The following is a 12968-nucleotide window of genomic DNA, read 5'->3' on the forward strand; positions in this document are numbered from 1 at the left end:
ATGCTGATTTGCCAAAAACCAGAGCACTGAGATGATGGTATTTTGTCTATTTAGGAAGTTGAAAGGTGTCCAGAATGAGGTTTGTCCTCAATCAATATTTTACCTTTTTTGAAATGAGAAAACCACTTGTACACTTGAGTTCTTTCCATAGTGCTACCATTGTAAGCCATGTTTAACATCACAACAGATTCTCCAGCATTTTTCCCAAGCAGAAAACAAAATTTCACAGCTGTACCCTGTTTTCTTAAACCGGCCATCACACAAAAATAACGAGGTTCAAGCAAAACTGCTTGTATGAAAAACATTCACTATGACCAGAGAGAACGTTCCCAGGCAATGCCACTGGGTGCACTAACTCAGAGTGAGTTGCTGGATGCTCCCCTAGCTGGAGAAATGTGTGCTAAGAAAGCTCTGCCCAGCCAGCTCTTTTCCTCTTTTTATCCCCCCTCATATATCAGAAGGTAACTCCTCTTTATTGCTGAATATTATGCTACTGAATGAGTAGACTACATATTGTCCATCTGTTGGTGGACATTCGGACTCTTTTCGCCTGTCAGCTGCTGGGAACAATACTGCAGCGAAGATTGGTGTCCACATGTTTGAGTTCCTGATTTCAGTTCCTTGGGTATATCTGAGGAGTCACATGGCAAATCCAATGCTGAACTTTTGGGAGAACCGTTAAATGAAGGACCAGGTCTAATTAATTCATTCACTAAGTCTATGAGCCGTATGGATGGCCAGGTAATTCTGTACACCATTACCAGAAATATGATCCCATACTTGGATGTGTGGCGATGCCAACGTGCTCTGAAAGTCCCTGATGCGTCCTCTCAGTTTCTGTACTCACTGTGCCATGGACACATGGGCCGGGTTTAGAGGAGCCTCTCTCTGTCCTTCCAGGGAGTTACCAGGCTCTCAGCACCGAGGGGAGAGAGAGAGAGAGAGAGGTTCACTCCTGGAGGGATTTCCCAAGGCGGAGTTCCGGAGGGCTCCCTCCACTGCTTGTTTTCTGAGAATATGAGCCAACGGTTCTCAGCAAGAGAGAACCTTTGAGGCATGTAAAGGGCACGCCATCGACATTCCTGGGCAGAACGCAGGACTCAACCGGGCGCAATTTGTATAAAACAAAGTCAGGCAAAATGATGATTGGGCCCCAAATAATCAGATCCCAGTTGTAATTGTGGTTCCCAATGGGTTCCCTATGCAATCATTTGTGTAGCTTTCCGTCTTTTTGCAGTTTTAGGAAATGAGACATTCCCCCACCTCCTTTCCCCCGCTTTTCTGATTCCGATGATTTTCAGCTAACGAATGAGAACACGCTAGGAAGGCTGGGCACTTCAAGCGGCTATCTCCCAGCTCTCACACTCTGCATTTCACTTGACTTGGCAGAGATGAGTTCCCTTTTGTGAGCCTCGCTTCTTCATCTGTAAAGCGGAGAGACCACGCTGACTTCACAGGGTTGCATTCAAGAGCCATAAAAGAGCCAGGCTGTGTCCAACACAGTGCTCTCCCACACACCGCGGAGGGGCCCAAGACTCTAGTCTGGGAAGCTCGACATCCCCCACACCCATGACGTCTTTTTCCTCTCATAACCGGCCCGCTTGCTGGACCTGTGAACTTCACTCTGTGGTGCGGATCAGAAGGTGCTGCCCATCCAGGAGGAGTGCGTGCACTGCCCTCTCTACCCTCAGCCAACCGAGATGCCAACATCCAGGTTCTCCCCCCTCGGCCAACATGGCCACACTGCTCTTGTCCCAGCGGTGACGTCAGAGGCTGCAAAAGGTGGCCGAACAGCCACAGAAAGAGAATTCCTGAGGCAATCCTGTCACGCCTAGCCCCAAAGACTTCTAGGGCACCCGCCTGGGTGTTAGCATTTGGGAATGAGACTCCACGCTGGCCTCTCTCCTGCATAGCTCACGATCCCTCTCGGTTCCTGGCACAGGGCAGATGCTGCCGAGGGAGGAGGAGGCAGGCTGTGGGCCGTGTTTGCCTCTGAACAATGGTAACTTCCCCCCTTGGGCCTGAAACTCAGCCAAGAGTACCACCTGGCCAGGCCCCGCTGTTTCACAGAGCTGGCCACCTGTGTACCACACCCTCCCCGCAGGCCTGCTGTGTCCACCAGGCAGCCCTGCACGGTCCGACAGGGCTGAGAGGAGAGCTCCCGGAGCCTCGGCACAGAGGACCCACAGGAGGGAGGGGAGGTTTCAACGGGGGATGCTAGTCAGCTGGAACACCAGAGGGTGTCTCCTGGCCCGGCTTGGGTGAGGACGTGCTGATAAAGAAGTCCCTAGAGAAGGCCGCTGGGGGACACGGCTGCTGGACCCTCATGCTCAACCACGTCTTCAGGACCAGGGAAAGCGGAGGAAAGTGGCTGAAACCAGCTTGTTTGAGGGGCCTGGGGACTTCCCTCTTGAGTCTGAGACACAGGTCCTTGGGGTTGTGGCTTCTCAGGGGGCACTCCCAGTGGTTAAATTGTGTCCCCTTGTGCCAGGCACGGTGTGGTGATGTTGATTTCACCCCTGGAGTCCCGCAAGGTGGTGCTTCTAATCCCCCTTCACCCCGGGTAGCTGAGGTTCTGGTCCATTGAGGTGGGACTGCTCTTAGTGGTTGGGACCGGAATGGAGAAACCGAAGGTGACTTCTCTACCTTTAGGAAGAGAAGAGTCCTCGCATATATCCGGCAAATGGGCCTTCTTCCGGAATCCTCCTTCCCTGGGTAGGGGATGCTGAGAGCCTGCTCCAGGTATGTCCCTGTGATAGGTTATTGGCTTTTTCCCAACGTCCCCGTCCCCCACCCCAGGTACATGCAGCTGCTGTCATCCCCACTGTCTAGGAAACGAAGGCTCTGGAAGGTGCAGCAACTTGTCCATGAGGCCCCCCGCCCCCCTCCCTCTCCCCGGCCGCAGTGATTCACTGGTGCTCTGAACTCAAGTCCAGATGCTTCTCCCTGTAGGCACCTGCCCCCTGGAGACACGTCCACACTCTGCAACTTAACGCTGCCAAGCTGGGGTGATCACAGAGCTCTCCAGAGGGTCTCCTAGTTCTGTGCGGGGAGGAAAGAAGGACCGTCGGGGCGGGGGGAGGGGGCGGGGGGAAGGCAGTCTTGCAATCTAGCTCACAACTTCTCTGTACCCACTGATGAAACAAGCCCCTCAGCCAAGACTCTCCCAGCGTTGCCCTAGATGCAGATGCCCAGGGAAAACCCTGCAGATCCAGTTTCAAAGCAAACAACCACAAGGGTAGAGAGAGCTCCTTTTGCAAGGCCCATTGTTCTTTAGATCCCAGCAGACGAGACTGATGGAGGCTGCCAGCCCGAGTGAGGCCGTCACTGGGGCTCAGCTGTGCACACACGCAGCTGCCCCCTTGTTCTTGGCAAAGGGCTGGTAACGGTGTCTCAAGCCAATGAGCTGTGACCTCCCTTCTTGAAGAAATAAGAATGGATGGCTACTAGCAGGCGGATCCCACCGCAGGAAGGCTGGTGTGATGAACCGCATGAACCAAGTGGGAGGATGCAAGACTAGGTAAGGATCCTGAAGCCTCCAGTGACCAACTCTGGGGAGACTGAGGGACCCACGGCCAGGGCACTGAGACTTGCTGTGACTGCTCAGGCCCCAATTCAACAGGCCCACGCTGAAGGCCAGTCCTCCTTTGAACCTGCCCTTACACGGCAGCCAAGTGCCGTCAGAGGCAGAGGGACCCCAGCTCAGCCCTTGCAGTTGGTGACTCCAGCTGGCATCCCTGGGCGTAACCATGCTCCCCAGGCTGAGCTTGGCCAGGTGTGTTCCCAGAGGAAGCACTGACCCCTGGGTCCTCACAACTGAGATGTGAGGTCTTGAGCAGGATCAGCCACACCTGGGCTACCTGGATGTTGTGGAGAGCCCAGGACTTTCCAGGCACATTGCTCTTGCTCTGACCCCCAGTTAGGCAAGTTTGGGCAGGTACCCCCACCTCAGAATCTGCATGTACGCAGCCCAGTGATGAATCCACTTGGAAGCTCCGTGGCGGCGAGGGGGAGGTTTCTAAGACATTTGGAGCTAGACGTGCATCACAACGGCCTACAATGGTCTCACCACAGCTAGAGGGGTCTGTAGGTATGCAGCCCAGTGCAGGTCCTGTTACAGAGGGAGACGCTGCACAGCAGGTGATGATTTCCCCATTGTCCCGGGGTGGCCCCTTGGAACAGCTCCCTGACTGTTCCCAGACTCACTGGGAAAAGCGCATCAGCCTTAATTAATGAGGAGGCGGCTGTTAAAATAGCCCAATTATGCCATCATCTGGTAGCCAGGGCTGGCATGGGGCTCGCATGTGAGTAAATGGGGTGTGACTGTCCCACCACAACCTGTGGGAACAAGGAGCAACGCTGGGGAGGGGGGATGGGAGGGCAGGCCCCAGGCCTGGGGTCCACCAGCCTGAATCCGCCCTAGGACCAGAGGCAGACCTCCTAGCTCCTGGGTGTGGGGCTTATGGGGGCCCACGAGCAGACTTTGTTGTACAGTGTCAGCACAATGGCCTGAGGGGCTTGGGAGCCAGGCCCCTGGGCTCTTGACTCAGTCCAGAGCTGGGTCTGCCCTTGCTCAGCTCTCATTCAGGCAGACCCACCCTGCCACCCTGCTGCAAATCACTACCTATCCCCCACACTCCTGATCCTTGACAGTGGTCTCCTTTTTTTTCCTTAGGAAGTACTGTCTCTTAAAATATTAAAACATTCACTTTATCATATTTATGATTGGCTGTTGATCTGTTCCTATTAGAACAGGCGGCATGTGGTTAGCGCATTCAGCTGCTGATAGGTTGGTGGGTTTGTGTCCACCCAGAGGTGCCTCTGGAGCACAGCAGGTGGATCTATTTCCAAAAGGCCGCTGTGGGAGATCCTGTGGAGCATGGCCCCCCGCTGCCTGCCATACACGGGTCACCATGAACCAGAGCGAACTCAATGGCAACTGGGTCTCTTATTTTGTAGGTCATATGTAAGTCGCACCAGGGCAGGGATTTCATTTTTGTTCATTGGTGCATATCCCCAGAGCCTAGAAGATTCAATACAATTTGTTGGGTGAATGGATGAATGAATGAATGAATGAATGAATGAGGGTCCCCTCCTTTTAGTGACTGACAGTGATTGGAAGCTGCTTGGAACACCCAGTGGGAGCCATGGCCTCAAGGGGGTGTGCTGGATGAGGGTACAGGCAACTCCGTGCACGGACCCCAGCAGATTCCACATGCTCGGGGCAGGCTGCCTGCCCCCTCCACCCAGGCCTAGGATTTATAGACTAAGACCGCCTGGAAACCAGCCTGGGGACCTTGGAAATGTGGCGGCTGTTCTCATCCCAGCTCAACCCTCAACTCTTGAAAGAAGCAAGCAACCCAGCCAGCCCTTCCTGAGGCTGGGCCTCGGTTAAAAGCAGGGCCTGGGCAGCTAGAGGAGGCCTGGCCCAGAGAGAAGCCAGGGATGGGCGTGACTGCCCAGCCCCAGGGACCCTCATCTCTTTCATCAAATGACTTCTCACAATGACTGTCTTCCACAAAAGGAAACACTCCTACACTAGACAGCCTACCTAGAACCCTGGTGCAGCTGAAAACAAAAATGGATGTCCACCCCAGGCGCTCACAGTAACATGAGCCAGGGGCCACTGTGCCCATCCTATGGTTGGGAAAATGAAGGCCCAGGAAATGCAGGAGAAGGTAGGCCTAACAAACTGGCCAAGCTGGGAAAAGATGCTGCGTGTCTTGACCAGGGCTGTTTTCAGTGGAGGTGAAGCTTTGAAATGTTTGTGTTTCTGCCTTGTGGTTACCTCCTGCTATCCTTCCAAGGATGCTCGGCCACCCATTTGGGGACCTTGGGAGGGGTGGGGCTGATAAGGGCACAGGCAACTCCGTGCACAGACCCCAGCAGACTCCCCGCTCCTTTCCTGGGAATTCTACTTGTCTGCTTCTCTGACAAGTAGGGCCAATAGGCACGGGAGCCCAAGGCAGACCGTGAGAGGCAGCACCTTGCTTTCCACAGTGCAGAGCTGGTCCATGCAGCAGAAGCGGCTTCTCTGCCGCAGCCCCGAGACAAACCCCGCAGAAAGCAGGTATGCAGTGAGCCTGAGGGGTGCTCATAGATGTGTGGTCTGGGGAGGGAGAAGGGACCCCAAGCCCATGGGCAATAGCGAAAGGAATGGGCTCCGTATCCATGCTGATCTCATTCATCCCAGAGACTGATCTTCCCCAGAGCTTGTCCTCAGCCTGGTACTGTTCTAGGCATATTGGGCAACAGGGAGGCACGTGGCAGAAATGATAAGTGCCCCGGAACTGGGTGGGGCCACTGGGTGCGTGAGCAATGCATGAAGCACAATTAGCAGCCCGTCCCTCTCCGTTTCCAAGGCAGCCTGTCCCTGCTCGCTGAGCCATCCTTCCAGAGCACGGGCTGGGTCCTTTGGCGACTACATATGACACAGGGGACACGGGGCCATTCCTGAGCCCATCACAAGGGCGCTCACTCTGCACACCCTCATCCATCCTTTTATTCCACACTTCAGTCACACCAGGCATTTGCCTTCCCTTTCATGCACATCGTGCCTGCCCGCTTTTGCTTAGGCCTGGCCGCTCTGCCCACACTGCACCCCTCCTCCCAGTTTCCTCTAAGCAGAATCCGCCAGCAGCACCTGGACACCCAGCTCCCCCAGTGACGCCACTGGGAGTCCTCCCCAGGCTGCTCCTCTTTCTGTTCCTACAGTCTTCCCCTTCACACCTCGAGCAGGTAAGCACGTGTGCTACTGTACTGGGTGTGCCACACAACACTGCCACACTGTGAGCTCAGAGCCCACCACATGCCCGCCGTCTGGATGGAAGGAGTGCTGCCTCCCACCTAGACTCAGCACAGGCGCTGCCCACTCACCCCTCGGATTCCTGAGCTCCCGGCAAGTGGCATAAAGTGGGAGCCCAGTGAATGCCCGCCGAATGAACGAGCCCCGCTTGGCAAGCACGTGGGTCGCTCCCTGCTCTGCTCTGCTAAGTTTGATCTAAGAGAACAACAAAACTGCATCCCGGACGGCTGAAAAGGGTCTTTCAAACTTTGATCCTGCCAAGGCAGGCTCCAGAGGTTTGCCCGTGCAGGTCGAGCAGGCCCCGAGACCACCTGGGACACGCAGAGGGCCGCATGCAAATGACGGACCCGCTACCTTTCTGGCAGGAGAAGCAGAGACAAGAGTTGACGGCGAGGAAGTAGCGGCCGGAGCAGCAGATGGAAGGCAAGAGGGAGAAGATGGAGGATGCGGATGAGCTAGGCCTTGTGAGGGTAGTTTATTCTGCACAGAACAGAAAGAAAGTTACTATCCCGGGGAGTGCCCAGCAATACATGCCTGGATGCTGCAGCCAGGAGCTACTCAGGGGGCGGGGGTGGGGTGGGGTCGCTGGGCCCAGGGCCTCTGATTTTGCAGGACTTTGTGGCTCCCCACTCCCTGCATTCACTGACGACTCCTCCCCTCTGCCACACCAAGGGAGCTGAGCAGATCTGTTCTGTGTCTGTCGACAGCCGCCCCAGACAGCAGCATTAGGGACGGACACCGTGGCTCCGGAGCCGGCTCTGCAGTTATGCTGCAAAGCTGCAGAAAGGGGGAGCCAGCTGCTCTGGGGCTGATGGCTGCATCAGGAGGCCCTGCCGTCACGGGGAATCCAAACGGGCTCAGCTTAGAGCATCCTCCCGTGTCAGTGCGGACTCAGGTCTGGGGGGAGCTGCATGGAGGCAGCAGAGCAGGGGAGGTCTCTTCTCTGGGTGCCCCCTCTGGCCTGCCACAAGCCAGAGAGCATCGGACAGGCGCCCACATGGTATCTCAACACCAACCCTCGTATCCCCCTGTGTGCCCACCTTCTTCTTCAGCCCCCTTTCAGTAACTAGCTTGGAGGAAGGGAGGGGGTGGGGCGGGTCAGTTTTCTGTTTAGAGCAAAGGCCCTCCTCTTTGCAGGTGACAGCACGAGGCTGGCCACCGCAGGCCGCCCCACCTGGCTGAGAGCCACAGGGAGGCACCCCAGACAGGAGTGTCAGCAGCTCGTCCTGTGGGCTCAGTGATTCCTGTGACTGCCCAGCTTCCCCCTCACCCCCACTTTGCTTGGGGCCCAAGGACACCCCGGGCTTTCTAGCAGCAGCTGTTTCTGTGTGGCCGCCCACCCCCTGAGGGTGCTTTTCTGCCTTGGGGCTTCCTCACTGAGTCTTTTGTAAGACGCCAGCTCAAGCTGCTCCTCATCCTCTAAAAGGATTGGTGGGGAGAAGGAAGTCCAGCTGCTGAGACTTCCCCGTTCACCCCTGGGGGGTCCACCACCTGGGGGCTGGGACTCGGAAAGCCCCGCCTTTACCTGCGGGAGGTCCTCGTGTCCAAACATGGAGGCCAGGTGAGCCGCCTTCTCCTTAATGTTCTTTTGGTGAAATTCCCTGCTGGCCAGGTTCTGAGCCCTCTTCTGCGTTCCAGGTGAGAAAGGAGAGGGAGAAGAGAGAAAGGAGAGAGAGAGCCAGGCCAGGGAGGAAGCAGGGGAGGCAGAGTGTACAGGAAGACAAGGAAGACCTTCAAGGGCAGAGGAGGGAGAAGGAGCAGGCGGAAGGGAAGTCCTCCCAGGCAGAGGCAGAGGAAGGGCTGAGAGGGAAGCAGTCACCTGCAGAATCTTTTCCTCCACCTCCTGCAGGCGTCGCAGCACCCCTGAGAGGGCCAGCGCTCCGGGACAGGTAGGACTTTCGGGCCCACCCAGCTGCAGGTCCGACTTGGCCCTGGCTCTCCAGGGCCTGATGGTGCCCTCGCCACCAGCAGACACTTGCTGTAGCTCTCTGCGCACGTGCCTGGGCACAGCCACCGATGCGAGCTGGGAGAGAGGGGAGACCGAGCTTCCTTCCCGACTGCGGCCCTTTCCTGGACCCCCACAGCGAGGAGCCCCCACAAGGGCCTCGGGCAAAGGGCCCCCGGCTGCCAAACTAAACCTAGCTTCGGGTGCTGACTCTCGACCCCCCTGTGTCAGAACAGCTGCCGTCCCCGTTAGAAATTTGCACTGCTAGGCCCTTTCCCAGACCCAGAGCCACTGACGGGGCACCTACGGAACAGTGGTTCCCAATCCTGGCTGTCCAATGAAATCATTTAGGGCACGTAGCAAAAACAAACAAACAAACAAACAAACAAAAACAACCCACACCCCCAAGCCTGGGCTCAGCCCCAAGACTCTGATTTAATTGACCTGCGGTAGGCACCAGAAGGGCCCTGGGAGCTACAGACACGTAACTACTAATTGAGAGCTTGGCTTGACTATTCGTGGAAAAACTAGCAGTTTGAATCACCGCCCCCCGGGGGGGAGGCGGCGGGGGCACAGAAGAAGGCCCCGGGATCTGCTTCTGGTGAGATGGTGACCAAAATGTCCCCACAGAGCTCAGCTCCACTCCCCCACACGCGGGTCACCATGAACGGATGTCCATGCAATGCCAGTGAGCATAGGCACCGGACACTGGTAGTTTCTAAGGAGCGCCCCCAGGCGATTCTCACGGGCCTGGCCATTAGACGCCCTGTGCTGCATTCACCGGCCAGCGGCAGCACCTGGTCCCGAAAGCTAGCCAGACAGCTTGGAAAGACGAGCAGCCACCAATGGTGATTGTCCTCCAATTCCAAGCCCAGGGATAGTGGTTGGAAAAGAATGCGGGTCTGTAGCTACAAGTGGCCACCTTGTCCACCTGGGGACCAGCCAGAGGTGGCCATGCAGCCTACTGTTTTCTTTCACTGTTGGCCGCCCGAGTCTGCTCCCCATCACTGCCCTGTTTCACCGACTCAGAAATTGGCCTGTTCAGGTGGGCTTCCAGGAGACTTCAATGTCATAAGGGGCGCCCCCCAACATGTCCCGCACGTAGTGTATATAATTTTTTGCCCAAGCAAAGATAGCACCAGGACATGGCGGGCGGGCGGGCGGGCAGTCAATGCTGAGGGCTGCCCAGGGATCCCCAGCCTACGTGGTTGCTCTTACCTATCCAAGTGGTGACTTCATGTGGGGTCACTGCCCAGAAGCCTCTAAGCTCAGCCCTGTCTGGAGTGCAGGAAGAGCCAGGGTGCCCCACCCCTCCGGGACAGAGTCCCCTCTGACTTCACCCCAACAGTGTCCGCTGGAAGAGGCCCTACCTGCCTTTTCAGAGGAGGTGGTGGGCTGGGTGTGGGTTCCTTCGGCTTAGGGCAGCGAGGGTTAACAGGAGAGGTAGAGGAAGAGCACAGGACGGGCTTACCTCTCCCCGCGCCGCCTCGGCAGTCCTGAGAGGAGAGAGGCAGGTCCCGAGAGCAGTCGTGGGAGGCACGAAGGAAAAGGTGAATAAGATTGAGAGACACTGAAAGGCCAGGGGGAGAGGAGGAACAGGGCAGCCCAGGGCAGGGCTCCCGAGAGCTGGCCCAGCTGGGAAACTTGAGCCCCTGGCTCTCTGTCCCTGTGAACATCCAGTCCCGGAGTCCCCTCCTCATGGACAATGTGTGAATGCCAGGGAGGCTTTGCTCCTGGCTCAGACACAGGCTTGCTTATGTCCTGTCTCGGGTGCTTCCCTGCCACAGCAGCATGCCTGATCTATAAGTATTCTGTCCCTCTCCTTAGGCAGGCCTGGCGCAAACGAAGCCTTGAAGTCCACTACTAGCCCACACATTCCTGCCGGCCCGGTCACCAGGACAGCAGGTCCACGGAGCACCTGACATGACTGACCTGCTTCTGGAGCGAAGGGTTCACAGTGCTCTCCTCGAATTTGGCCAGCAGCTGGTTGGCAATGGACTTGACTTTGTTCTGATTTCCACCATCTTTAACACTCCCGGGGTCTGGACCGGAGCCGAGGCTTTTGCTGGAGAAGCTTGAAAGCTGCAAAGGACAGAAGGAAGCATCGGTTGTTGGAACTCAGGCCACAGGGTGGGAGCTGGGGGTGCAGGCCACAGGGCTACTTTCCTGGAGGAAGACCTGCTTTGCTGTTGGAAGAAGGGGAGCGGGCAGCAGGTACTGCCCAATGACCATAAACATGGGCCACATTGTCCAGGAGGAGGAGTAGGCCAGGTGAGGAGTCAGGTAGTGAGGGTCTGGGCCCTGGCTGGTTTGCTTCCCTGGTGTCCCCCCACCCCCCCAAATGCACAATGGATGACCCACTTCACACGGTTCTTGCAAAACTGAAAAATAACAAAGTGAAGGGCAGGTAAAGTCGAATTCAGGACCCATCAGCACCTGGCGGCCATGAAGCGGAGTGTGGACGGAGGTAGGGAGCTCTCTGGGACAGGACCCCTCCCTTTGGGCCTGTCTAGTGTTTTCCCAAGACTAGAATGGGCTTGCGGATTTGGGGTGAGGAGGCCATAGAGGGGAAGGGCCCTTCTCGTCACATCATGACACAGGGCACATGATAGGAGCAGGATGGCGACTGGTGACCTCAAGCTTGGTCACTTGGTTAGGCTGCCATCCCAAAGGGAGAACCACCCACCACCCACGTTCCCTTCGGCTCCTCTGCTCCAAAGACACCTTTGATTGGCCGGACGCCTTGGGAGGTCCCATGCCAGGAGTGAACGCTGATGGACTCGAAACCATGGAGTCCATCACCATTGATCGGGTTGGTTCACCAACTGTAACCAACGTACCCCTCCACGCCATGCCACGCAGATGCTAACAATGGGAGACAGTGTGTGCAGGGGGAGGGGCATATGAGAACACTCTGTATTTCTTGCACACATTTACTGTACACTTTCAACAACCCCCAAATAAAATCTACTAAGGATAAGTAGAAATGTGAAATGACCAACACTTCACGCATGCCTCTCCACCTGCTCACCATAGGACCTGCTCCCATAGGCCTCAGCAGAACATGCGGAAGTGGCAGAGCAAGTGAGCAGTGTGCTTCTCAAGGACACAAAGGACCACCCATTCCCCCCCCCCTGCTCCCCAGAGCACAAAAATGTGCTCAGTTAGGCAGAATTCATGGGAGAAGGCAGGCTATAAGCAGCTGGTTTTCCCAAAGGTCCCTAGTTGTAGCAGCCCCCTGGGAAACTGTCTGTACTGCCTCTCGGGGTGCATGTGAACACACACCAAGGGTCACCCCCTACTTCTGAGAGGGAGCTGTCCCTCTGCCTATTGACACAGGCATTGGTGCGAAGTGGGGGAGTATCTGGAAAGGTCACGACAGCCAGGAGGGGGAGCCATGCAGACCCTGCTTCTCAGCTGTCCGTGTTGTGGGGAGCAGCTGGGGAGGTCTCCTGCACAGGCAGGTCCTGGTTCTGCAAGGTCAAGGGTGGGTGCTGAGAATCTGCGCCTCTAACAGGACCCCAGGTGATGCTGATGCTGCCGGTCTGTGAAGCACACATCCTGGAGCAAGCCTCTACTGAGAATGGTTGTTTTCTCAAAGCGGATGCTGCCCCAGAAAGCAGTCAAAAGCCATCCCCCAAAGAGGCCAGATATAAACCAGATTTCTTCCCACACTCTAACTCCTATGCTTCCACCAACTCCCCACCCTTCAAGCTGCAATGAGACAGGCTGAGAATAAACTAAGGATGAAAGGCAGGCAAAGACTCTGGCCTGGGACAAAGTGTTCCTTAGGGAAGCCTCTAGGGAAGGAGGCAGCCGCACACCCAGGGCCCAAAGGCACAACCAACAGCCAGTAACCTGGGAAGTGGGATGGCTCTCCAGTCCTCGGTCAGCCTCTGTGTCTTCCTCCTCCAAACCACCTCCCTCCTGACCAGCGTCTTCCAAACCCCACAGCTGGAACCAAGAGCAGGCAAAGAAAGAACTCTTGGCGGATCACCCACAGCAGCTGTAGGAAGTATCCTGAAAGGGGGCCTTGAACTCACTGAGCAGAATGAGTCTGTTTCCCTTGGAAGTGGCCAACTGGACAACAGGTCTCCCTCATCAGAGCCTCCCTCTGGCCACCCTAGAAATTGGGTGAGTCCGAGGCAGCTACAGCTCACGGCTCTATGTCAAGTCCAGTGTCACGAGATGGAGTGTTGAGACCCACATCAGACAGGT

At 56.4% G+C, this 12968-nt stretch overlaps 1 protein-coding gene across 2 annotated transcripts in view; it reads right to left on the reverse strand.

The window, feature by feature from the left end:
* MICAL2 (microtubule associated monooxygenase, calponin and LIM domain containing 2) overlaps positions 1–12968 on the reverse strand; it is a 235169-nt gene that overhangs the window by 89085 nt on the left and 133116 nt on the right. For both annotated transcript variants that reach the window (XM_045290948.1, XM_004711613.2), the window contains exons 17-21: positions 10683–10832; positions 10121–10246; positions 8625–8828; positions 8331–8432; positions 7160–7285 (exon numbers count right to left, since the gene is read on the reverse strand). In XM_045290948.1, coding sequence (XP_045146883.1) covers positions 7160–7285; positions 8331–8432; positions 8625–8828; positions 10121–10246; positions 10683–10832 — 708 coding nt within the window. The remainder of the gene's footprint in view (positions 1–7159; positions 7286–8330; positions 8433–8624; positions 8829–10120; positions 10247–10682; positions 10833–12968) is intronic.

This window comes from Echinops telfairi, unplaced genomic scaffold, assembly GCF_000313985.2.
Source record: "Echinops telfairi isolate 266 unplaced genomic scaffold, ASM31398v2 ScPeMD7_60;HRSCAF=208, whole genome shotgun sequence".
NCBI classification, from domain to species: Eukaryota; Metazoa; Chordata; class Mammalia; order Afrosoricida; family Tenrecidae; genus Echinops; species Echinops telfairi.